Genomic DNA, 26,313 nt, shown 5'->3' with positions numbered 1-26,313 from the left:
AAGGAACTGGAGCTCCGTGAGGTGAAGGGACTTTCCTGAGGTCATTCAACTCAAATGTGACAATTTCCCATCTCTGTCTGGGTTTGGAGCCTCAGTTCTGGTCCATAACCCCCTCTCATGAATTGCTTAGATAATGATGCAATTGCTCTCCTCGTGCTGGTTGCCAAAGCAGACCCCTCTGTCTTCTTCCCATCCCAATTATCCACCTGGGTTGTCTACACCAGCCAGATGTACCTGCTTCTCCCTCCAGGGGCCCTCTAGGTAGAAATGTGGAGAGGAGAGGGTTCCTTGTTTGTACCCTTGGGAAAAAGTGGATGGCACCCAGACTGGCCCCTACTGGCTGGCTATACTCGGGCTTGCTCTCCAGAGGACCCCTGTGCAGTGCCCGAAGGGTTGGGCCCAATGCTGAGCACCTTGCTCCCTGCCCACCTGTCGGGGAAGAGAAATTACTGGGGCTCAGTGTTCCAAGTCTGAGAAGGGATCGGATCAGGAAAAAGCAAACTGTTAGTCAAAGGGAAGTAGTCAGTCTGTGGCCACCTGCACAGAGTTGGGTTGCCTTCTGTTCCAGTAGGGAATGTATTCAAATTCAGCTGCTTGAAAAGATGAGCTGATCATCTTGAGACCGCAGGCTGGCCAGTTTGTAAGGTAAAGAACCTTCACTCTCCCCTGCCCTGAGCCTCCTTTTATTTTGGACTTAGAGGGAGTCTGTGCGCCTGTCTGATGGTCTCTGGGTGTGTCCTTCCAGGAGTGCCTGTCCCGTTTCTTAGGCCGGCTGGCTCCCTCCTCCTCCCTGCCGCCTCCCCTCATTCCCTCGTTCCCTCCCTCCCTCTTGTGTGGAGGCTCTTGGCCCAGGTCCCTCAGCCGGGGAGGGTGCAAGCGGAGGATGCAGGAGAGGTGAGGTCACGTCTCCCTTGAGCCCCGCGCTGCTGACTTTTCAGAGCCTCGCCACGAGCAGGCGGCCTCAGTCTCCGACCGCGCGGACCCTGCGCTCCTCGACCCACCCTGCACGGCCGGCCTCGCCCATGTCTCAGTGCGACCCCAGCTCGGACTTCAAGAGGGCTCTGGACAGCAGTCCGGAGGCCAACACCGAGGATGACAAGACCGAGGAGGACGTGCCCATGCCCAAGAACTACTTGTGGCTCGCCATCGTCTCGTGTTTTTGCCCCGCGTACCCCATCAACATCGTGGCTTTCGTCTTCTCCATCATGGTGAGTGAATGAGGACCTGGAGCCGCCAGGGACGGAAGACCTGGGAGGCGTTGCCAGAGTGCTGGGCACCCAGCGCGCTCTCCACCGCTCCCTTACGCACTGCCCGGCGCACCCCGGCTTTTCGGTCCTTTGCGCCTCCTCCTCACTTTTCTCAGGCTCTCAGCACTCTGCCCTCAACCACCGGCGCTTCCTCTCTGCTGCCTGTAGCGCTCAGAGCCCTGATCCAACCTCTCCCAGGCCGGCTTTCCACCTCCTTCCATCGCCCATCGTGCACTCTGTCCAACCCGGAGAGTTCTTCCGTGGACTCTGCGGCTTCTTTCCCTGCCTGCCTCCTCTGACATTCGTAGGCACCCGTCGGGTTCTTCTCAACCTGCTTTTCTAGAACCTCAAAGTGTGCCACCCTTGCAGGCAAAAAGCACGGCCCGTTCTCTAAGTGCACGGGTTCTAGGGCCCCCCTCTGTGCCCCGCCGGGGCTCCCCCTCTCCAGCGCGTGGCACTCTTTTAGCATACAGTCTTTGCTCTACTGAGCCCAGCGCTTCGCCCCGGCCATTTTTTGGGGGTCCCCAAGAGATTTCCGACGCCCTCTCCTTGATCCTGGTCCCATGCCTTCTTAGGCACCCCCTCTCCGGGGCAACAGCTCCTTCTTACTCTTTCTACGCCACCTCCCTCTCCTTGGCACTCTGGCACCCCTTTGGCCCCCTTTCCAGCACACCCTCTCGCTCTCCAGGCTTTTCTGGAGCGCCCCTTTTGCCCCTCTCACCTGCAACGTGAGCCCTGGCCTTTTACTCTTTCTGCCCCAGCATGTCGTAGTTCTTCCCTCATTTGCTGCGCGCAGACCCTATCTCCGCCTTTCTTGGCATCCCCCAAGGGCTCCCAGGCTCCCCTCCATCGCTCAGTCCCGCTCCGAGGGCGCTCTCGGTAATGCACTGGCCACACCGTGCGCCCTTAGCGCGTCCGCCTCCCGAACCGCGCGCCTCGGCTGCTGGTGTTCCAGTCTGTCCTCCCAGAGCTCGGCTCCGCGGCCCCTTTCAGCCCAGGTAGGAACTCCCGGGCGAACCCCACCAGGAGGGCGGCGAGCGCCCACAAGGCCCTGCCTTATTGACTGGAGCAGCTGGCCCGCGGGTGGCAGCGGGTAAGGTTCCGCCCGGCACTGTCCCGGGACAACCCTTGGCAGCGATCTACCTCCCCATTCGCAGACCGAGAGAGTCGGATTCAGCTCAGGGAAGATCGAGAGTCACCGCCCCCTTCCCCCATTCAAGTCCGCCCACACCTGCCCACGGGGGGCACCGTATTCGCTTCGTGGGTGCACACAAAGACCTCATTTGCACGCGCAACCGCCTTCCCCAACCCCCGTTTGTCCCCTCTCCGTATCAACATTCAAGCGTGCCGCCACTTCCGTTCCGACTGCCTGGGTTCAAACCCTAGTTCCGACCACAGACTAGCTGTATGATCTCTGGAAATCACTGCATCTCTCTTAACTTCAGTCTTTTTGTCTGTAAAATGGGAATAATGGTAGCCATAATTTACTGAGGTTGCTGGATTAATGAGATGATTGTAAAATGCTTGGAACAGTGTTCAGTATGATGTTATTATTAGATCTTTACTCAAATGTCACTTCCTGAGGCCTTCCCTGATAGCGGTTTAAAATCAAAATCCCACAAGCTCTATTCCCCTTTCCTTGCTGTTTTCTGCCCAGAGCACTCCTCTTCACGTGACATACTGTTTTATTAATATGCTTACTCTCTGTGCCCCCTCCTTAGAGTATAAGCCCTATGAGGGTAGGAGTATTTGTGGGTGTTCTTTGTTGCTGTATCTTCAGCACCTAGAAGAGAATCTGGCAGGTGGCAGATACTCCATAAATACACGAAATGAATGCATGTGTGAATGAATGAATGGTGTTAATGGACCATGATGTCTGCCTCACTCCTGCTGCCTTTTTCCCCAGACTAGAGCCAGGAAAACTGTGGTATCAGGTTCCTTAGGACCAGCCAGCCAGTTTGCTCTCTTCCTTCCTCACCAGAAATACCAGTCTTGGGTTTTTCTCCAGGCAGTAGCAGACACTCTGGCTGGAATTGGTGCCCACACACTATCCTGATTTATTAATGAATCAGCAGCCACTTCGCCCTTTTTCCCAGGGCCAATTATAAAACTGCCTGCAAAGGCTTTTTCCTTCACTGATCTGAGATGAGCTAACACTCCAGCTCATGGTGACAGGCTGGATACTAATGATGCCACTTGGTGTGTCCAGGGGGATAAGACTGGTACATGCTTTGAATGGAAACCTCTTTTTCTTATCCCCCCCCATTTCCTCCCTCAAGACTTTTCCAATAGTTTTATAGCAAGACACCACTCTCACACCAGAACACAGACACTGGACTTGGAAAGTTGACTAGAGGCAAGTTTCACACCTTCTTAAAGCCTTGGTTTCTTCATCTAGAGAATGGGAATGTGAAAAACATCTTAAGCTGAGCAAAACTGTTATAAGGATGGTACAGGATAAGGCATGTCCAGCTCCCAGCATTGTGCTAGGTACATGCAATAATCGTTGCACAGATGGATCGATTTGGAGCCTGGAAACAACATAAGCCACATATGAAAACAAACAGAACATCAAATAAGTGAAACCCAAATTCTGAAGAGCTTCCCACACTCTCCCCCATCGCGCACCCTCTAAGGTGTTTTCCCACTGAAACCGTGCAGATCTGGGCTTGACACGTTTCATGATAAAGACTCCAGAGTCCAAAGAATAACAAGGAAGAGGAAGGTGTGTAGGAGGAAGGGGGCGGACCAACTCTGCCTCTGTGTGCCTTGCCTATGGTGTCTTGTGGGGTCTGGCTCTTTTCAAGTCTGACTTACCTGTAATTTGTGGTACAGCCAGGCACACCATTGCTGGGTGTGGCACCAGTCCCCACGGAGGCATTAAAAAATGATGGGGAGCATCTGCGGTGTCACAGTGATTTGGGGCCTTACTGGTATTTGTTGGAAAGGGCAAAGAGGACTAACGTCCTGCAGTGCTGGAGTCTGTCCCCCAGTGCAGACCTGACCTACCCCAAACATCAACAACACCCCAATCAAGAAACACTGTAAGGTAATGCAAAGTGATATAAACATGACTGTATGGAAAATATTGATAAGGCTCAAAATAACTAGTTCCCAGCGATCTCAAAACAGTGAGACCTTTACTTATCAAACCAAGCCAGAGAAGACTTCTAGAAATTACCAAGTTGGAGGAGATGTTGGCAAATAAGAAAACGACTTCAAAAAATACACATTTGAGAAGAACGTTCCTCAAGCTGTGGGCGTCTATGATCTTTCCACCACCCTATGCGGAGGTAGGGAAGTCCTGGGGGTTGTGAGGCAGTCAGTGCCCTGCAGACGAGAATCGGTACAACATGGCTTTGTCCTATTGGAACTTTGGTGGGTCAAGCATTGCCAGTGGCAGAAACACGGAAATCTTGGCTTCTCTGTGTATTGAAAGTTTACTTAACCTGTACTCAATTTCAGGGATGCATATCTCAAGAACTTCTCCCCAGACTGGGCTGCTTCTAGCCCATATCACATGTCCATGGGAATTTGAAAATGGCATCCCTTCTCCTCGCAGATGCAGCCCTGCACCAGGGCACATGGCTTAGAAAGTAGAGCCCAGGCTGGCTTTCAAGCCTCATTCCCCATGCTCCCACCCATCACTGGTTATCTCTGTTTATGCCATCTGAAAGGAACTCCATAATTTCCATATGGCTTTTGACTCCAGAGAAAGAATGCCTGTTCATTCAACAAATATTTACTGAGCACCTATTATGTGCCAGGCTCTATCCCAGACATGGATATACTCCCTTACCTCTATCAAGGAGTCAATAAGATCAACAAGGTTTCTGTGCTATTAGATGTAGAAGGAGAAAAGTTCTAGGCAAATTGCAGGAGTATTGGCAATTTTAGGTTGAGTTCGCCATCTGTTGGTTGTGTAGCTGGAATTTGCTACCTGACTCAAGAGACTGGAGCGGAGTCCATGCTGAGCCTCCATTCACACAGCTGAACCAATCTGGTCACTCTAAGTGTGGATACCAAATAGCCAATGACTTTGGACTGGGTGATCTCTAAGCCTTCTTTCATCAGAACAACTTCTCCTTCACACTTACAGAAACTGTCTAGACACCAACCACTGAGGTTCAAGTCCTTTTCTGCCATTTACTATGTCCGTGATTTCATGCCACTGACTCAATCTTTCTGAGGCTTGGTTTTTCAATCTTTGTAAAATGGGGATCGTGATAGTACCTATTCAAGTACTGCTCTGAAGACTGAATGATAAAAGTTAAATGTTTTCATCCCATTGCCTAGGACATAGCTAGAACTCAGTAAGTATGATGATGATGGTGATGATGAAAAGGATGATGATGTGTATATTTTAGGGATACATGCCATTACCTTTTCCAGTGGCAGTTTTCCTCTTTTTATTGAGACCAGAAAATTCAGTAAGAACAAAAGCAATAACAAGAAAATAGGTCACTGGAATAGATAATTGTTGTAGCCTAAAAGTAAATATTAATGCTAAGCTGGGATGCATACAAATAAACAAGTAAGACTTTTGGTTCAGCATGGAATATTGACCACTCCCTTCTGCAACCACTTAAAATAACAGTAAGTGAATCTAAAAGAGTACAAATACCCAAGGACAAGTTAGGGGAACAGATGAAGAGAGGAGAGAGGGGACAAATTCTTGGAACATGGAAAATGGCTAATTGAGCATTGACTGACCTTACAGAGTAGATATTACTGAATTCTGAATCCTGCAGAAGAAGGAGCCAACAAGAATAAAGTCCGTTTACCCTGAGAAACTGTAGAAAGGCTCAGAAATTTGAGGTGCCGATTAAAGATACAACCTTTGAAGGTAGGAATAAAGAGTAGGGCTGAAGAGTGGAGGAGTGTTTGAAAGTCTTGTTTAAGAAGTCAGTACTACCAGAGATCATCTGCCAGCCCATGCTGTAGGCACCTGACAGAAGATGGGAGATTTGCTCTCTGGTGAGATTAAACAGAATGGCTCTAGACACCAGGCACAGCTGAGGGTAAAGTTAAGGTATCATTGAACAAGGAAGGCTCTAGCTCCTGTCCCCACTTTGTACCCCGACCCTGGCATCCAGGCAGGAGACTGGAGAATTTCTCTCCAAGAATGTGACTATACCAAAAGAAAAAAACCTACAGATACAAACATGTAGAAGTTCTCCAGAGAAATAATAAAAGCCCCACCCAATCATGAGTGGCTGCCCATCTGTTGATAGGCCCATCCTCATCCACAGAACTTCCAAGAAGTTTTTCAGTGTCTCACTTTCAAATAGGAACAGGCAGAGGAAGATTATCGGACGTTTAAGCAATTCTTCTGAATTAAGAGACCTGTGGTTTACAGAAGAAATGAAATGTAAGGAAATAAATAATGCCAAAAGCAGAAGAAAATTTAAGGATAGATGATGAACATCCTTAGAGAAATAAGAAATTATGTGGTGTCCACAAAACAAGAACAGGTTGGGAACAAAATAAAGCAGAGAAGCAAAACAGAGATTTGGGGAATTAAAAATATGAGGGTAGATTTTTTTAAAAAGTGGAAGGATTAGAAGTCAAAGTTGAGGGAAGCTCAAGGAAGTAATACAAAAATCAAAAAAGACAGAAAATGTGGAAGCAACTCAAATGTCCATCAACAGATAAATGGATAAATAAAATTTGGCATACACATACAATGGAATATTATTCAGCCTTTCAAAGAAAGGAAATTCTGACGCATGCTACAACATAACCCTTGAAGACATTATGCTAAGTGAGAAGCCAGCCACAAAAGGACAAATATTGTAGGATTCCACTTACGTGAGGCACCTAGAGTAGTCACATTCATAGAGACAGAAAGGAGACGGTGATTGTTAGTGGCTAGAGACAGAGGGGAATGTTTACTGGGTACAAAGTCTCAATTTGGGAAGATGGAAAGTTCTGGAGACAGATGGTGGTGATGGTTGCACAAGAGTTTGAATGTACTTAATGTCACTGAACTGTACCCTTAAAAATAGTTAAAATAGTAAATTTTATGTTATATATATCTTATCACAATAAAAAAAATGAGGAAGGAAATTTTCCTCCCCAAAAAGATGGAAATAATTTAAAAAATACAAGAAAATTTGAGAATTGTTCCCAGAAATCCAACATCCAATCAGAAAGTTCATAAAAGGGGCGCCTGGGTGGCTCAGATGGTAAAGCGTCTGCCTTTGGCTCAGGTCATGATCTCAGAGTCCTGGGATCGAGCCCCATGTCAGGTTCCCAGCTCAGCGGGGAGTCTGCTTCTCCTTCTCCCTCTCCCCCTGCTCATGCTCTCCCTCCGTCTGTATCTGTCTGTCTCAAATGAATAAATAAAACCTTTAAAAAAAGAAACGAAAAAAGAAAGTTCAAGAAAATCCAAACAAACAGACAAAGGGAGGAAATTATTAAATAAATAATACAGGAAAAATGTCTAGAACTGAATGCTTGAGTTTCCAGATTGCAAGAGTCCCTTGGTACCCAATAAAATGAATGAAATTATATGTGTACCAAAGCACATCATGGTGAAATTTCAGATATTTAAGGGTAAAATTTCTCTCCAATCCTACAAATTTATAAGAAGAAAAAACATGCCATGGATGCATTCATAATGGCTTTGGAATTCTCATCAGTAATGCTGAAAGTTAAACAGTGGAACAATGACTTCAAAATCCAAAAGGAAAATCATTTCCAACCTCAGTTTAGACCCATCCAAGCAATCAGTCAAGGGAGAGAAAAGAATAGGCATTTTCAGACATTCAAGATCTCAAAAAAAGAAAGAAAAAATCCAAACAACAGCAACAAAAACTACCTGCCATACACCTTTTCCCAGCAAGCTATGGGAGGATGTGCTCCCCCAAAACAAAGCAGTAAATCAAGAAAGAGAAAGACATAGGATCCAGCAAAAAAGGTCCAACACAGAAAAGAGGCAAAGAGAAATCCTCCTCAAAACAAGGCAACAGGTCTCGTAAACCCGCAGAGGATACAGTTGATAATGGATCGGTGGTCTGAAAGCCATTGTCAAAATCCATTATCTGGTCATGGGCTGGCACAGTGAGCTACAGCCCTGCCCTGTGCCTGACCACACCTGCTCTAGAAGACAAGGTCTGTGGTCATAAAGAAAGTAAATACCCACAGGATGAAAGACAAACCAAACTGACTGTTCTTTCCATCTGACCCAGGCTCCACTGGGGACTGCTCATCCATCAAAACTAGATTTCAAGTGGACTTCAATTAAGTTTAGAGGGGAGGTTTTTTGGGCTTTTTTTGTGACCAAGGCAGAACTTGGAAATAACAGGTCTCAGTCCAGGCAGCTAACCCAGGAGATTTCACACTGCTCCCTAGTTGGAGCTCTAAATGTTGTAGCTCATTGGGTCTCTCAGTGTGACTTCTCTCAATCCTCTTTGGCTTTTCCCATATGATCATTAGCTGAGAAATGGGGTAGTAATATATGGACCCTTATGATTTATCTCTTATGAATTCCTGCACATGAAGCTCTGAAGAGTATTAAAATGGTTCAAGATGATAAAGATCTTACCTGAAGTGTGTCACTGTTGGAAATTTTTTTTTTTTTAAGATTTTATTTATTTATTTGACAGAGACACAGCAAGAAAGGGAACACAAGCAGGGGGAGTGGGAGAGGGAGAAGCAGGCTTCCCGCCGAGCAGGGAGCCCTATGCGAGGCTCAATCCCAGGACCCTGGGATCATGACCTGAGCCAAAGGCAGATGCTTAACAAGTGAGCCACCCAGGTGCCCCAGAAAATACATTTTAAATACCATTTAAATTTACTGATAAAATGATATAATGGCTGTGTCATAAGCTAATATAGGAAATATAGATGAAACAAGAATGGCTGCTAATAGATAGTGAAACTGGGCTATGGGAGCATGGGGATTCATTATATTATTTTCTTGATTTTTTTCATGTTTAAAAAATTCTATTACAGTTTTTTAAAAAAAAAAGGAAAAGGAAAAAAAGAAGTCCAGCCAGAACCTGTTTCCCAAAGTCATCAAACACTGCCCAGATAACAACAGCAGCTATTAAATGAGCTGGCAAAACGGGGCCATGGTTGAGGTGCAGTTTGTCATTAATTAGTAAGCAAATTATTTCTCACTTATAATGTATGAATTTTAATGATGACTTTGGAGGAAACCTGCAAATAATTATCAAGGGGAGACCAGGTAGGAGGAGTCACCTTCCAGAACAGTGCTTCACAAACTTTAACCACTTGAGGATCTTGTTAAATGCAGACTTCACTCCTCTTTCAAAACTCAGCTGGAAAATCACCTCCTCCATAAGGCCTTTCTTGATTGCCTCCCTCACCCTGGGTTGTGCCCATTATACTCTGAACAGATTTCTCTCAGGACACCTTTACTTCTTTGCACCAATTTGTGTATGTGAACCCCTTGAGGTGGCACTGTGGGCCCCAGGGCCTAGCACAATGCTGAGCACATGGTCAGTAGGTAACATATGTTGCATGAATGAATGACCGGCTAAAGAGACCTAAGTTTTTTCCTACCCTTATCTCTGAGGATTCCCCTCCCTTCCCAACCGTGTTCTGCATTTCTGCCAAAACTTTTTTGAAAAATATCCAGGAGACCCAGGCTAACGCCACGGGTCACTGAGCGGTTGGCCAAAGCTTGGTTCTTGTGATAACTTTCCTGGCTGGTCTGGAGCTCACCAACATCCTCATACTGCAGCCCAATGGGTCCACATTTGGAAATTGGTCTCTCTTCTCAATGTGCTAGGATTACGCGCTCCACTCATCCAGAAATTTGATGCCTTCAGAGTGTGAGCCTGAACATATCTGAAAACCTCCAGTTATTGCAAGTTCAAGAAGTAAGCCAGGGGGCACCTGGGTGGCTCAGTCGTTAAGCGACGCTCTTCGGCTCAGGTCATGATCCCAGGGTCCTGGGATCGAGCCCCACATCGGGCTCCCTGCTCCGCAGGAAGCCTGCTTCTCCCTCTCCCACTCCCCCTGCTTGTGTTCCCTCTCCTGCTGTCTCTCTCTGTGAAATAAATAAAATCTTTTAAAAAAAGAAGTAAGCCGGACTTTTCAAAAACCATGCTTCTCGGACAACTGGTTCTGCTCAATGTTAAAAAGTTTTGCCAAAAAAAAGGGGTAGGGAGGGGGGTGATGAAATTGAGAAGTCAAATGCTAAATTAAGCAAAAATAAACTGTTTCCTTTCCTTTGGGGTTTCTCAGAACCTTTGGCCAAACACTGTGCCTTGTGGTTCTTCAGTGGAATAGTATAACACAGAGCATTTACTAAGCATGTTGCCCAGGATCCTTTGATCCTAAGGCTAATACACCACAAAGGACACTTTGGTTAATACCGTTCTTAATGATTGTGGTTCTCATGGCTTAATGGATTGAGCCATTGTTGATAAGGAGGAATGGCAGGGTGCTCCATCCCTAACATTCTTGCATTATAGACCCACCTCTCTCCACTTTCTTCCAACATAAGTATTTTTAATGGGTCTCCCTAGCCAAACTTCTGCTGATGTTCTTCCTCCCTCGTTCTCTTTTTCTATCGGTGAAATTCAGAAATTCATCTTTCTGTTTCCTTTACTCTTTATAGTATATGTCCTATTCCCCCAAACTGAAGGAGACTTTCTGTATTTAACTCCCTCTTTTGATAACTTCATTTGTTCTTTGTTCTGGATAATTTTGGTAGTGTGGTATTGCCATTATCAACATCATCATCATCATCAACATCATCATATTTGTCCATATGTCTTTACTTCTCAAAACATTTCCATATGGACACAATTTCACTTTTTCCTCACAAAATCCCAGCAAGGTATGCAGGAAAGCTGTTTGCCCCATTTATCCATGAGGAAGCAAAGCTTGGAAGGGTGACACTGAGTAATGTATAGAATTGTTGAATCACTATATTGTACACCTGAAACTAATATAACACTGTATATTAATTATACTGGAATTTTTTTAAAAAAAAGAAAAGGTGACCCTAGTGGACAAAATCAAACATGATAGTCCTTGCCCCCATGTAATTTACAGTCTAGACTCTTGAAGGATTATGATCAGGTGGCTATGTCCCACCCTTTGATAGGAATACAGGTTTGATGTTCTGAAAGCTTTCCCTTTTAATAGATCTGCCCCAACAATAGAATAAGCATCATATAATACTCTCAATCAAGCCTGGCAGAATTCCTCTCTAGCTTTTTGGTTTTAATGATAGATAGGCAAAAGGAAAATTCCCACTTGTCCTTGAAGATATTTATGGAGAGAAACAGCCCAGAAGCACAAGAAGGAGATAGACAAGCATGAATGAATAAAAGGGTGATGGCGAGGAAATGTGCCTTGTGATCTGCAAGCCCCATCTCTGAATTCCCAGTACTACCTTTAGGCACAGAAACTTAGGAGCAAGCAAAATCAAAATGAGAAATCCCAAAGTCATCTGAAAACTCAGACGTTATTACTAAAGTGCCCATGTCCCTCAAGCTATTTTGATGGAGCCTTGCTATCGAGGAGTTAGGGATCTAAGACAATGCTGATCTATATAAAAAAAGTTCTTACACCTGAACAAAAGTATCTGAGGCTGTGTTCAGGCATTAATGTAAGTCTATATAGGTATGTGAGTCTGTGTGTGTGTGTGTGTGTGTGAGAGAGAGAGGAGAGAGACAGAGACAAACAGAGAGGCAGAGATACACACACATAGACAGAGACAGAGAGGTAACCTCACTTCCCACTGGCCAAATATGTACTAGAGATACAGGGATGGTGAAGAGGAGGATGGTTTTGAGAGAAGAGCTATCTTTTGTTTAAGATTTATTTATTTATTTGAGATAGAGAGAGAGAGAAAGAGAGCATGAGCGGGGGTAGGGGCAGAAGAAGAGGGAGAAGCAGATTCCCCGCTGAGCAGGGAGCCCGACACGGGACTCTATCCCAGACCCCTGAGATCATGACCTGAGCCAAAGGCAGATGCTTAACCGACTGAGCCACCCAGGTGCCCCAAGAAAAGAGGTGCCTTAAAGAAAAGGGAACATATTCTAAAATCAGGATTTCAATATTGGCAATTCAGTAGATCAAACAATAGCAAACAAAAATTTAAAACATACTATTTTCCATAGTGAAGCCCACTTTTCTGTTCTCTCAACCACACAGAGGGCACCTGATGCTCCTGAGGTAAGTTCTTCATGCTTTTGAAGAACATGTGGCTCATAGTATCTCCCCTTGAGCAACACTTTCCTAGGGATCTACCAACAGAAAGAAATGGACTCTGGCAAGAATGTCTCTAACACTTCAACATCCCATAAGCCCCCCAAAAAAGTCCCTTCCACATTTGTGCTTGATTGTGACAAAGTCCAAAACCCATTTTCAACGAGAAGGAAAACAGAAGAGGCAGGGCATGTGGCAAATAGACATCTGTATGGCCAAAGACAGAGAAAGCCTGGGTCACCAGCCTTTTCTTCCAATTATGGCATCCTTGCCCCAGCCGCCATGGTAGGAAGTTGGTTGGGCGGCACTTAGCTCCGAGCTTCAAAGAGGAAAGCTGGGGAAAGGAATTCAGATGAGGGAAGAGAGCTTTAAGCCAACACAAACATCACTCGAATATGCCTGGTCCCCCTTGGAGAAGATACCACAGCATTTGGGAAACCTCTGGCCACTTTTCAAGGTTAGGAAGTAAGGAGGGGGGGTGGTTCTCTCATATTCATTCACTTGTTCAACAATGTTTGAACACTTAATATGTGCCAGACATTATGGTGACCCTTAATACAGCTGGCATTTGGGGCATCTGTGAGCTAGCTGGTTCTCTGACTAGAAGAGGCCTACATGTTGGGTCAGTGAATTAACTTCTCTTCTTCCCCTCGAGATTTCTGAACCGGTTGAGAAAGAAGACACAGGAAACAAACAGATGATCTATTTGCAGAGTGTGGCTTCAGATCCACAGCCAAAGGGATCCACTCTGCCCCGGATTGGGCAAACTTGCCCAATATCCATGGGCTGCACAGGACGGCCACAGCCTTCCCTGTTTGTTGAAGGAGACAGTCAAGGTCTCAGCTCTCTAGGAACTTGTCTTAGTGGGAGAAGACAGACCATATACAGGTTAGCACATAAACAAGATCATTTCAGAGAGTGGTAAGCGCTGTGAAGAAAATAAGCAAGGAAGTATGAGAGAGAAAGACTAGTGGGGGCAGGAGGTGGAGAAGAGAATCTACTTTAGAAAGGGTGGTTGGCTGAAGGATGAAATCAAGCCAGCCATGGGAAGATCTGGGCAGAGCCAGGAAGTGCAAAGGCCCTGGGGCAGAATAAGCATGGTGGCAGAATATTCCAGGGACAAATACGATGATATCTATGTCATCCACTTAAAATGGACCTAACTCCCCCAGGAAGGAATCCCAGAATAGGCCACAAAATAGAGAACTAGGGCTTCTGTTATCCAGGGTGGGCGGGCGGAGAGGGGATGTCACACAAGAGCTCTTCATAGATCATTACTTTGCCTCGGCCCCAAGCCATACTGCTCCCACATGTAGGAGCAAATTCTTGGTTTACTTTTACTTCAACCCTCATTCCAAACTAGAACAATCACTCAGAACTAATTTGGTCCCTAAAGGAGCAATATCCATTTTTGCCTGGGTCCCAGTTTCCCTAAGGCATTCATGACCTGTGAGTGCAAATACAGTTGACATTAATAAACAACAGCCCAGGCTTCACTGGTTCTTGGCCCTCCCTGCCACGTCAACTCCCGCAAAATTCCTTTCTGTATTTCTGAGAGGTGTTTCTCACGTGCTCACACAAAACTCTAATGCGCTGTTAACACCAGCAGGGCCTGGCAGCTGCTTCTGGTGGATACTGGGGTAACTGTCAAATGCCCCCCAGGCTGCTTCTAAGCCCTCACATCATCGCTTGCCTGACACCACCAACTTCTCTGGCCTCCATCATTTGTCCACTGGAGCCCTCGAGATGCAAAAGCTCTGTCACCAGGCCTTGCTTCTTTAAAAAACAAAAAAAAAGGGTACAACTCAAGTGATTTTTAGTATACTCACAAGGTTGTGCAATCATTACCAGTCCTTAATTCCAATAAATTTTCATCACCCCAGAAAGAAATTCCATACCCATTAGCAATCATTTCCCATGCCTCTTTCCCCTAACCCCTGGGAACCACTAATTGACTTTCTGTATCTATGGATTTACCTATTCAAGACGTCATGTATAAATGGAATCATACATTATATGATCTTTTATGTCTGGCTTCTTTCACTTAGCATAGTGTTTTCCAGGTTCAGCCATGCTCACGCACCAGTCAGTACCTCTTTTTAAAGTGAAGTAATATTCCATTGTATGAAAAGACCACATTTTGTTTTTCCATTCACTTGTTGTTGGACATTTGGGTTGATTCCATTTTTTTGGCTATCATTAGTAATGCTCTATGAATGTTCATGGATAAGTTCTTGTGTGTATATGTTTTCACTTCTCTTGGGTGTATACTTAGGAGTGGAATTGCTGAGTCATACTGTAACTCTATGTTAACTTTTTTAGAAACTGCTGAATGTTTCCAAAGCAGCTGTGCTGTTTGACAGTTTCATGCAGGAGGGTTCCAGTGTCCCCATCTCCTCAATAAAACTTGTCTGTTGTTTTTTAAATATTTTTTATTTTATTTGTTTTAGAGAGAGAGAAAGAGCATGAGTGCAAGTGGGGGAGAGGGCAGAGGGAGAGGGACAAGCAGACTTCCCAGTGAGCACAGAGCCTGACATGGGGCTCCATCCCAGGACCCTGAGACCATGACCTGAGCCGAAATCAAGAGTCAGATGCTTAACTGACTGAGCCCCCCAGGTGCCCCTTGTCTGTCTTTTTTATTCTAGCCATCCTAGTGGGTATCTTGTGGTTTAGATTTGCAGCTTCTTTTTTTTTTTTTTTTTTTAAAGATTTTATTTATTTATTTGACAGAGAGAGACATAGCGAGAGAGAGGGAACACAAGCAGGGGGAGTAGGAGAGGGAGAAGCAGGCTTCCCCACGGTGCAGGGAGCCCGATGTGGGGCTCGATCCCAGGACCCTGGGATCATGACCTGAGCCGAAGGCAGACGCTTAACGACTGAGCCACCCAGGCGCCCCTAGATTTGCAGCTTCTTAATGACTAATGATATTGAGCATCTTCTCATGTCCTTCTTGGCCACTTGTATATCTTGTTTGAAAAAAATGTCTATTCAGATCCTTTGCCATTTTTAATTGAGTTGTTTGTCTTTTTGTTGTTGAATTGTAAGAGTTCTTTATATATTCTGGATATAAGTCCCTTATCTGATATGTAATAGGCTGTCTGGCCCTTGCTTCTTTCACTTGCTTTGTGACCCTAGTCGGGGGGGGTCTATGTGTTGCAGAGTTTCCAATAAAACAACTTTTTTCTTTTTCTTTTTTTTTTTTTTTTTTTGCTTGTAGCCTCTCTCTCCAGCCCCAGCAAGAACTGGCAACAGAGTCAAAGGCAGATACTGGTGGTTCAGGCTCTGCACTCAACTCGAGTTCTAAACCCAGCCCCATCCCTTCCACCTACCTTCTCTGAGCCTTGGTTTTCCCACCTATACACTGGGAATGTTAGTGCAGATCTTTCCACATTGTTTTCAAGAGGAAATGAGGTACTGCTGGGTCCTTCACAGGCATGATCTCAATTAAGCCTCACAAACAGCCTGTGCTGTAGACGTTATTACCCCCATTTTACAAATGAGGAAAACTGAGACTCAGAGCCATCCCTACAAGGCCTTATTTTCCTTTGAGATCAGCTACGACCATGTTAAAGATCCAAATATCTATTGTATAATATTGTCTGTAATAAAATGAGATATAGCACAATTCACATAAACATAGACCAGTATTGGGGGCAGGGGGGTGGCTTCCATTTAAGTGAAAAACTGTCAGTAACTCTGGCTTATGAAGTAAAAGTGGCTAAAACTCCTTCATGAGCGCTTGACCTCAAGCCACAAATTCTTTATTCTGGTCATTCACACAGCAAACCCATGTCTGCCATTCTAAGGCAGAAGCCCACCCTTCAGGACTCTGACACAGAAGTTAGATGACTCAGTTTACCCTCTGTTCTGCCACATTAGGTTGTGCAATTGCACAACCTAATGTGGCAGAACAGAGGGTAAACTGAGTCATCTACCAGTTTACCAAAATGACTGGTCGCCTTGTTCAGAAAGTTAAGTTGGCCAACTGCTTCATGTCAGTGTTTGTTTGCATTGTTTGTGTTACTGGTTTGCTTTTCTGTCCATTCAACCTCGTATAAGGGAACTGAAGGAATACTAAGTGTCAGACCCTCCATCAGGCACTGGGAAAAGGGTGATGAGTAAAAAGTAAAAACGCTCATGGAGCTCACAATCAGGTGGTGGAGTCACTCAGCAACAGGGTAAAATAACTGAGTCGCATCAAGAGGAGGGCATGAAGGAAACAGATGAAGACTGAGACAGCACATAGGTCAGGGGACCTACTGAAGATGGGGTGACCTGAGAAGGCTGCCCTGAGGAAGCAGACATGAAAGCCGAGACCGGAAGAAAGAACAGGCACTGGCCACATGAGACATCAAGGGAGGAGGGCTTCCAGCAGAGGAAATGACCAGGACAAAGACGGGGGGGGGGGTCTGGAAAGAGGGAGGTGGGGAGCAAGGATGAAGGCTCCAAATGGGGCTGGAGAGGCAGGCAGAGGTCAGACCCTGCAGGGCTTGGCAGGCCATGATCAAGAACATGCGTCTCTCTCCCAGGGCAATGGGGAGCGGAGGACAGGTTTCCAGCCAAGGTCACTCAGGGCTCCCATCCCACCTCCCAACATGAGTGATTTATGCTGTCTTCTCTTCTGGCATTATCAGACGTCAAGAGCTTTCCAGAAAAGCTACTTCCCACTGTGATGTCACTGCCCGCTTTACTGCTTACCTGTCCCAGGTAACAGAAATGTGTTCTATGACCTACCAAGGGGGAAGAGGACACTTGGTTTTTACCCAGGTCTTTTTTTCTTAACAGGAGACATAATCCTAAGGAAAAGCAATTGGGCAAGGGGAATGTGGAGCATACCAAAGTATATATATTTTTTTTTTTTTAGATTTTATTTATTTATTTGACAGAGAGACACAGCGAGAGAGGGAACGCAAGCAGGGGGAGTGGGAGAGGGAGAAGCAGGCTTCCCGCCGAGCAGAGAGCCCGATGTCGGGCTTGATCCCAGGATACTGGGATCACGACCTGAGCTGAAGGCAGACGCTTAACGACTGAGCCACCCAGGCGCCCCATACCAAAGTATATCTAACAGCTCATTTATTTTCATCCTCATCAATCAGCATATGGCATAATAATAATAATATCGATGTAATAGCTAATGCTTACTGGCGCGATTTCCCAAGCACTGCTCAAAGCACTTTACGTGTATTAACTCATTTAATCCATAATGACCAGGAAACCAAAATATAAAAACAACAACAACAAATGACAATGTCTCCCATTGTTATTATTTTGTGTTTGGGGGCTAATTTTGTTCGAGGGTGAATGTGGGATTTCTGAGCACGTTTGGTGGTAGGCAAGAACAAAGAAAATGAACAAATTTTTGACAGGGAGATCAGGAGCAGATTAGAGACATATTTGCCCTATTTTTCACATCAGTGGCCAAGGTTTTATTAAATTGGAATCAAGTCAGCTACATGAAGCTGGGTTATCCACAGTGTATTAAAGCTAGCTCTTAGGTTCTTGCGGACATAAAGACGTAGTTATCGTAAGAGCTTTGCCAATTAACTTATTATCATTCGCTGAAGTTTGTAGCCCCCTTAGAAAGCTGCCTTTGGAAGCAGACACATTATTTGCTTCCCTGTCTCTGAGTCTCGGTTTTCTCAGCGGATACAATTTTTTACCCCCATGAGGGTCATGGTGAAGATTCAGTTATATGATGGTATAAAAGGTTAGTCCAGGACCTGGCACAGAGTAGGTACCTTGTGAATATTAACTATTAATTGCCATAATCCATTATTATTGTAACTAACACAAACCCTGGTTTACCTCCAGCCTCTTATCTCTCTCTCTCCTCTCCTTCCACTCTTACATTTCCTCCTGGGTTTTCTTAAGTACCTTCAGTAAGAAAATTATTTCCTACCCCTAGACTTTTGCACGTGCTGTCTTCCCTGCCAGCCTTCCTCTTCCCCCCCAACTCTTTGCAGGCCTGGCCCCTTCTCAAGTCTTCACGTGTCAGTCTACCTACCACCCCCTCAGCGAGAGGTCCCTCCCTGCACCCCATTTCTCTTGCCTTAATAATATTCTGCCATCATCTTGTTTATTAACATGTTTACTTATTTTCGGTCTTCACCAGAATGTAAGCTCCATGAGGGTGGGGAGCACTGTCTGGCACAGAGTTGGTGCTCAACAAATGATTTTTGGATGGATGGATGGATGGATGGATGGATGGATGGATGGCTGGCTATCCATCTAGGACAGTGGTTCGCGACTCTTCTTGAAATAACCTGGGAAGCTTACAAAAAAGCACCAGAGAATCTTGATTCAATTGGTCATGGAGGGGGCTTGGGCATAGGAATTTGTAAAGTCCCTCCAGGTAATTCTAAGGTCAGTTGGGGATGAGAACCACCAACACAGGGGAATAAAAAAAAAAAAAGTACAACTTGGAAGAGTTGCATCTCAAGCCTGCACCTAGTGGCCACTCCATAGGTGATGCTGTCTCATCCAATATCATGTAGGATGTGGCAAGAGTTCTGCTCTAAGACCAGAGGGAAAGGACAAAGTACTTTCCATATTTTCCTGGCTCTGGACAGTGGTATAGCTTTACCATTTGGTGTGAAGTGTCACAAATTTCTAGAACGTTGAATCCCCTGGTGTTCAACTCCAGTTAGCAAAATTTATGGAGCTACATGGAGTCTGTCCTTCTTGGAAATGTGGATGCCAGGAGTTGCCTGAACCTTCTGATAGGCAGCCAGGTGTCCTGGCCGCAGAGCCTCATGACACAGTCTTGCTGCTCTCTGCTGCACTTTTGTTTTTGGTTGGGTTTTTGTTTTGTTTTGTTTTTTGAGGTTTGGCATAGAAACAGTCACCCTCATTTCTGGTTCCTGACCAACTTTCCTTCTGTGGGTATTTGAGTATCATGTGTCCATCCAGGGAAGGGATATATAAATGAAATAACTTGATGCAGAGACCATGACATCATTAGTATTCACTTCAGGAGAAAGGAGCTTGCCCACATTTCTGTCAAAGTGTGACCTTTGCTGGCTCGTGGCAGCTGACCGAGACCTGGATGCTCTCCTTAGGTTTTGTAATGACTATTACATTTTGCCAGCATAAGCCCAAGCTTGGAAAAAAGAGAAAAGGCACTGCTGGGGACTCTTGAGTGCCTTACAAAATGTGTGATGAGGCCTCGTTTGTTCTACATCCTGAGAAAGGTTCATTTGCCTCACAGAGGAAAAGAAAAACTGGAAGGAAACCAAAGGTCCCTCTCTTTAACATACTTTGCATGATGAACAGAGAAACTTGCTACCCAGCACCTTAAAATAAGCGTAGGTGGGTTGGGAAATTATGAGGTCTACAGCTCAGAAAGGAACTCCAGGCAACATCCAAGCACCACGTATAGGAGTTAGAAGACAATAAATACAGACATGGGGGAAGGATGTAACATGAAAGAATTTCTGTGTGTGGACACTCCAATCTAGATGAGACAAAATTTCATAGAACTATACACACACCCGCCAAAAAAGAGTATATGTAAAAACTAGTGAAATCTGAATAAGGTCTATGCCTGAGTTAACAGTGCCATACCAATGTCAGTTTCCTAGTCTTGACAAAGTACTGTGGTGACATAAGGTATCATTAGGGGAAGCTTGGTGAAGTGTTCATGAGAACTCCTGGTATTATCTATAGTTCGCAACTTCTCGTGAGCCTCAATCTATATCAAAATAGAAGTTATAATTTGGAAAGAAAATGAACTGGGAGAAACCAGGAGAAAATTTTGCAATATACGTAACAGATTAAGGTATATTATCTGCTGTGCTATTCAGTAGAGTTGCCACTAGCCATATGTGACTATAGAGTATTTGAAATATGGGTCGTACCACAGGTTTTAATGATATTATTTTGGACATGTTGGTTTAAATCAAATATATATTATTAATTTCCCCTATTTATTTTTACTTTTTAAGTGTGGTTACTGGAAAATTTTAAATTACATATGTGGCTCCTGTTATATTTTTGTTGCACAGTGGTGATCTGTAATATATAAAAAGTTCTCACAAATCAATAAGAAAAAGACAAACTGATAGAAAACTAGACAAAGGATATAAGTACAAAATTCATCAAGAAGAAACACAATTGACCAATAAACATTCATCCATGTAACAAGTATTTATTGATCTCCTATGTTTCAGGCACTGTGTTGGTCACCAGAAAGAGTTTTAAATTCATTGTTCTTAGAAAGTTTCTCTAAGAAGGTGGACATTTGAGCAGAGGTCTGAAGGACGTAAAGACAGCTCAGTCTCACCACTGAATCAAAGAAATGTCATTCTGAGATTCCTTGTAACCTGTCAGAATGGCAAAAAAAAAAAAAAAAAAAAAAAAAGATTGATAATACACAGTTTTGGCAAGGATGTGGGGGGAAGGGCACTTAAATACTGTTAGTGGAAGTATAAATCTGTCTAGATTTTTGGCAGGGCAATTTGACTCTGTCTCTCCAATGTAACTACATCTACCTTTTGATTTAGCAGTTCTATTCCTACGAATCTGTCCTAAGGAGAGGCTCAAACATGTGCAAAAATATATGAATAAGGATGTCTACTGAAGCATATTATGTAACTGCAACAAACTTTAAATGACTTAAATGTCTACTGGTGAGGTATAGCCACAGTCATAGTAAGTGACTACTACAGAGCCATTAAAAAGAAGGGGACAACTATGCTCACAACTTTTCTGCAAGTTTGAAGCTATTTGAAAACAAAAAGTTACCTAAAAAACAGTAACAACAAGCACCATGACAATTTAAGATTTTCCCCCAAGGGGGCAAGAATTAGGAACTCTATCCTTGTTATTTTAAATCATGCCTGGAGGGGGGAAAAAAAAAAAAAAGAAAGAGATAGACCTAGAAGCACTAGCTTGAAAAGGCACACCCGCTATAATAGTGGAAAAACGCAAGTTGCAGAAGAGATATAATATTATTCATAACTTTGGAATAAACAGAAAACAAACAAAAAACTCTGTGTGTGTGTGCACATACACTTTTAAATACAATATAAAAATTATTTTCACCTATTTATTTTTATTTTTTAATGGGGCAACTAGAAAATTTAAAATCACATACATGCCTCCCATTATATTTCTACTGTACAATGCTGATCTACAATATATAAAAAGTTCTCACAAATCAATACGAAAAAGACAAACTAACAGAAAACTGAACAAAGGAAATAAGTATATCAAGAAGAACTACATTTAACCAATAAACATTCGTATACATGCATACACACTTTACCAAACTAGCTATGTGATTCTGGGCAAATCATTTTAACTTCTCTGTACCTCAATTTTCCCACGAGTAATATGAAAACTCTACCTCACAGACTTGTTATGAGGACTACTGAGATAATCCTTAACACAGTGCCTGGCACACATAAATACTCAATAAACGTTACCTGCTATTAATTTTGTCAAAGAAAGACTCAGAGACCAAAACATTTAGAAAAGAAAAAATTTCACTTGGAAAGAAATGCAAAGAAGTCCAACTTCAAAAGGACCAGCTAGATGAATAAAAGCACAACACAAGTATTTAAAGGAAACAAATGCAAAATTGCCAAGGTTACCAAGTTATACAGTAGTCTGTTCATGATTTAAAAACTTAACAAAGCGAAACAGTATCTTTCTCAAGAGATTACAATATCCACAAAGGAAGTGACCTACGTTTGGGCACCAACATCGCACAAGGCAGAGATGAAGTTGTCTTTGCCAAGATTGATGGGAAATACTCAAGGTTTTAATATTGGAGGGATGTGGGCTCAACAGACCGACTCTGTATTCTTGGGTTATCTCAGGGTGCAAATTGATGTTTCTTTATCTTGACTGAGACACATGATGTGCTTAGCCATAATGGAAGCAAGAAAGTGTCAGTTTTCCTTTCATATTATTCCTGGGGTGGGGGGGGGGATCTAGAAGCAAATGTACTAAACTGCGAACAATGGTTATCTCTTGGAAGTAAGATGAGAAGAGCTTACTATTTACTGGATGCTTCTGTAGCATTCGAATGCTTTACGTGTTCACAAATTACATCTGTAATATGTAAAAGAACTAATAAGATCATATAAATGTTAAATATCTAAGCCATCCCCCGTTTCTTTCTAGTTCTCGCACAGCAGATGGGATAGTTTGCTTTCTAAGCTCTTCAGAAAAAGATTTATAAGCCATGCATTTTCTCTACAACCCATTTCCACCACTTCAGTCTGTCGCATCTGCCAGGAGATCCTTAGCACGCAATTCCAATTGGGAAGGGAAAAGAATGACAGCCAATGAATGGGGGAGGGGAGCATTAATTCCTTCTCGCTTCTTTGTTAGATCTCCACCCCAAACCCTGAGATTCCTCAACCAGTGAAGTCCTTCAGAGTGAAATCTGGGAGTTCTAACGTCCCCACCCTCATCTCTCCACATCCTTACATTTCCCCAGCAGATTTGCCCCTGGGCAGCCCCTTCTTTAAGGACCAGAGGAGGAAATGGATTCATAAGAGAACTCATGGGGGGAGGAGAGTCCACAGTGGATACTGAAAGAGGCTTTCATCTGCTTTTCAAGCCAACCATGGCCTCATTCCTAGACGACTCAGCATGTCCTTTAGGAGCCCCAGCGAGAGGGTGGTTTGCAGAGAGAAGGGTCACATACAAGATGCCAGACCGGCAGCCAAGTAATGAAGGGTGAGCAAGACTCACTGATGGCTTGCACCCAAATCCCCCTCGGCCAGGTCACCAGTATGGCTCTGCTAACCTGCAGTAAACAAGTAGCTCAAGAAGCCCCCATCTCACCTGTGCTCATGGCACAGATAGAGACGTACCCCTCGGTATGGCACAGACTTGCTATTCTTCCCACTTGAGAACATGAAACCGGTTTTTTCATCCAAACAGCCAGGAGTCGACAATATTTGGGGGTGGGAGGGGTCTCGTTATTTTTCCTCTGGTTACAGCAACACGAGTGCGTTGCCATGACGAAGCGCATCTCGGAACTGCGTTTTCCAAAGCAGCACAATAGGATAATGATGACTTTAGGAGCATCCAAGTCTACATAACTTTAAACTGGATTGTGAAAAATATAAAAATTAAAAAAGAAATAAGCTGGATTGTGAGCTCAGAATTTGGGGGTCTACGTAGTGACTTTGATCATGAAGACTCTAAAACAAAGTTTCTCAAACTTATGTCCTCAATGATGCTGCTCCAGCAAGGGGCAGAGCCTGATCATCTATGATTCTGATAAGTAGCCCAGATGAGTCTCCTGCACCCCAAAGACCTCAGTGTTGGAGGAAGAACAGACAGATGGTGGCAATTCACAGTAAAAGCTAACATTTATGGCGCACATGCTATATGCTGGGGCAATGCTAACCACTTTGCATGCATTAACTCGTTGGCTCCTCCACTGGAAGGAGGTACTATTACTATTGCCCCAGTTTACAGATGAGGACACCAAGGCTCAGAAAGCTTGATAACTTGCTCTCATTCTCATAGCGGCTAACACATGGAATTTGAACTCAGCTCTCTGAGCTTAGAGCCCATGCTCTGTTACGCACTTCCTCGGAATAAATCTTAAGGTGGTGAGCACCTTGACTGTGCAGGGCATTAAAGATAGCTGTCTAGACCTAAGGTTTTCAATCCTAAGAAGCTTAGAAAAAAAAATGCCATGGCAACAACCCAAGTGTCCCTTGACGGATGAATGCATAAATGAACTGTGATATTACACATACAGTGGAATACTATTCAGCCTTAAAAAGGAAGGAGATCCTGCCCCATGCCACAACAGTGATGAACCCTGAGGACACTGCTAAATGAAATAAGCCAGACACAAAAGGACAAGTATTGTATGATTCCACTTATATGAGGTACTTAGAGTGGTGCAATCCATAAAGACAGAAAACAGAATGGCAGATGCCAGGGGCTGGGGGATGGAAGAATGGGGAGTTAGGGTTTAATGGGAACAGAGTTTCACTTTGGGACAACAGATGGTGGCGATGGCTGAACAGCAATGTGAGTGCCACTTAATGTCACTGAACTAGTCACTTAAAAATAGTAAAAATCGTAAATTTTATGTATATTTTACCACAATTTTTTTTTTAGAAAACTGGTATCTGGTCCCCACACCAGTTAAATCAGAATCTCTCCAGGACAACTATCTGTATTTAAAACAAACAAACAAACACTAGCCAGGTGTTTCTAATAAATACTCAGGGTTGAGCAAGCACTCCAGAATTCAGGACTCAGAATTCTGGAACTCTTCCTGCTCTAAGTTCTGGACGTCACTGCAGGTCCCTGCCTTCCCATTCGCACCAGACGCCTGCACACAAGCCCCCTTCACTGTCGAGGCCCCCAGCTTGTTGCGAAGGTGGCCAGAATCCAAGAATTAATGGAAGGTTCTGGAAGTGGAAAGCTCAGTGGTATACTGGGTGTTCCCCTGGCTTGTAATTTTCTACATGTGCCTAATCCCCCTTAATAGTCCAGGAAGAGGAGCAATTATCACCAACATGCTGTGATTTCAGGATCAAGAATAGAGGTTCCCACTGAAACCTAAAATTCACCCGCACTGATCAACCTCTGTCCGTAACTCATAAATACGTATTTCCAGTCTTCTTTCAGCAGCAGCAGAACTTTGGGGGGAGCCTCAGCAATGGGAGTTATGATAAAGAGGGCTTATTATAAGATTGTTCAGCTGTCCTGGCCATCCGCTCAGCAGCAAACATTCTCTGAGCACCTCCACTTTGCCCCCAAACGAACTCACATCCTGTAGGGAAATGGATATATTCATTCACCCACTTAGCAAATACCTATTTCTTGAGTTCCTCCAATGTACCAGACACTGCTCAAAGTACAAGCAACAGAGGCGATATTTAAAATATTCAACAAGTATTCAAATATTCAACAAAATATTCAATCAGGAAGGATGTTCTGCTGGGCCAAGTGGTAACCCTTAAGTAGCTGGATCATGGGGAAGTCTGCAGGGATTCAGAGGTGGGGTGGCCAGGATGGCTGGGATATTGGGGAGGGGTCGCTGCTCTTTACCAGCCAGTACAGAAGTAGATCGGTGTTTTCCCAGCTGGGAAAGCCATATAGAGTAAGTACCCGTTGAATGACAGCTTGGCTCGGGGATAGAGGGTAAACAGTTCAGCCAAGGTCCCTGACCTCGTGCACTGAACGTCTAGTGCAGGAGAGGTGAACTTTTTCTGTAATGGACCAGGCCTTGAGGGCCATATGGCCTCTGATCTAGCTACATAACTCTGTTGTCGCATAAAAGCAGCCACAGACAATTGTAAACAGATGAGTGTGGCTGTGTTCCAAACCAAGTTCATTTATAAAAACAGCAGGCTGGATTTGGCCCATGGACCAGGGTTTGCAAAGCCCATTCTGCTGGATGACGCGTGCATACCTGTTCATTATACAAATATTTATCAAGTGTCTTCTGCATGACAAATACGGCACTGGGCACTGGATACCTTACTGAACAAAAGATAAATGGTCCCATGTAGCACTTATACTCTAATGGGAGAGGCCAAAGCAATCCTTTTAATGTGCTAGGGTAAATACTAAGACGAAGGTAATCGGGAAATCCAGAAGGGGAAGGAAGTTAGCCCAGGAGTCCAGGGAAGGCTTCCTGGAGGAGGTGATAACAATGTTGCCTGCTCAGATCAGCCTGAGGAGCGCATGTCTTTCCCTGTGGGTTGTCTGTCATCACCAGCTCTTCCTTTGTGTCCCCCAGTCTCTGAACAGCTACAACGATGGAGACATCGAAGGATCCAAGCGGCTCGGGAGGAATGCCAAGTGGGTGGCCATCGCCTCCATCATTATTGGTCTTCTCATCATTGGTATTTCTTGTGCAGTTCACTTCACAAGGAAGTAA

At 44.4% G+C, this 26,313-nt stretch overlaps 1 protein-coding gene and 1 long non-coding RNA gene across 6 annotated transcripts in view; one reads left to right on the top strand and one right to left on the bottom strand.

Moving 5' to 3' along the window:
* LOC118523481 (uncharacterized) overlaps positions 1-26,313 on the bottom strand; it is a 109,827-nt gene that overhangs the window by 56,336 nt on the left and 27,178 nt on the right. The window lies entirely within an intron of this gene.
* TMEM233 (transmembrane protein 233) lies at positions 1,006-26,313 on the top strand. Its single transcript, XM_036073077.2, has 2 exons — positions 1,006-1,208; positions 26,173-26,313. Exons 1-2 carry the CDS (start codon positions 1,023-1,025, stop codon positions 26,311-26,313), a joined length of 327 nt encoding a protein of 108 aa, XP_035928970.2. The 5' UTR covers positions 1,006-1,022.

Source organism: Halichoerus grypus, chromosome 13 (genome assembly GCF_964656455.1).
Source record: "Halichoerus grypus chromosome 13, mHalGry1.hap1.1, whole genome shotgun sequence".
NCBI lineage: Eukaryota > Metazoa > Chordata > Mammalia > Carnivora > Phocidae > Halichoerus > Halichoerus grypus.
This window is presented reverse-complemented; position numbering and strand designations above follow the sequence as displayed.

What these genes read in the sequence shown, in the direction of transcription:
- TMEM233 (XM_036073077.2), top strand. Translation starts at nt 1,023, where the DNA reads ATGTCTCAGTGCGACCCCAGCTCGGACTTCAAGAGGGCTCTGGACAGC. An exon ending in CTTTCGTCTTCTCCATCATG is followed by an intron (nt 1,209 to 26,172) that starts GTGAGTGAATGA and finishes TGTGTCCCCCAG; the next exon opens with TCTCTGAACAGCTACAACGA.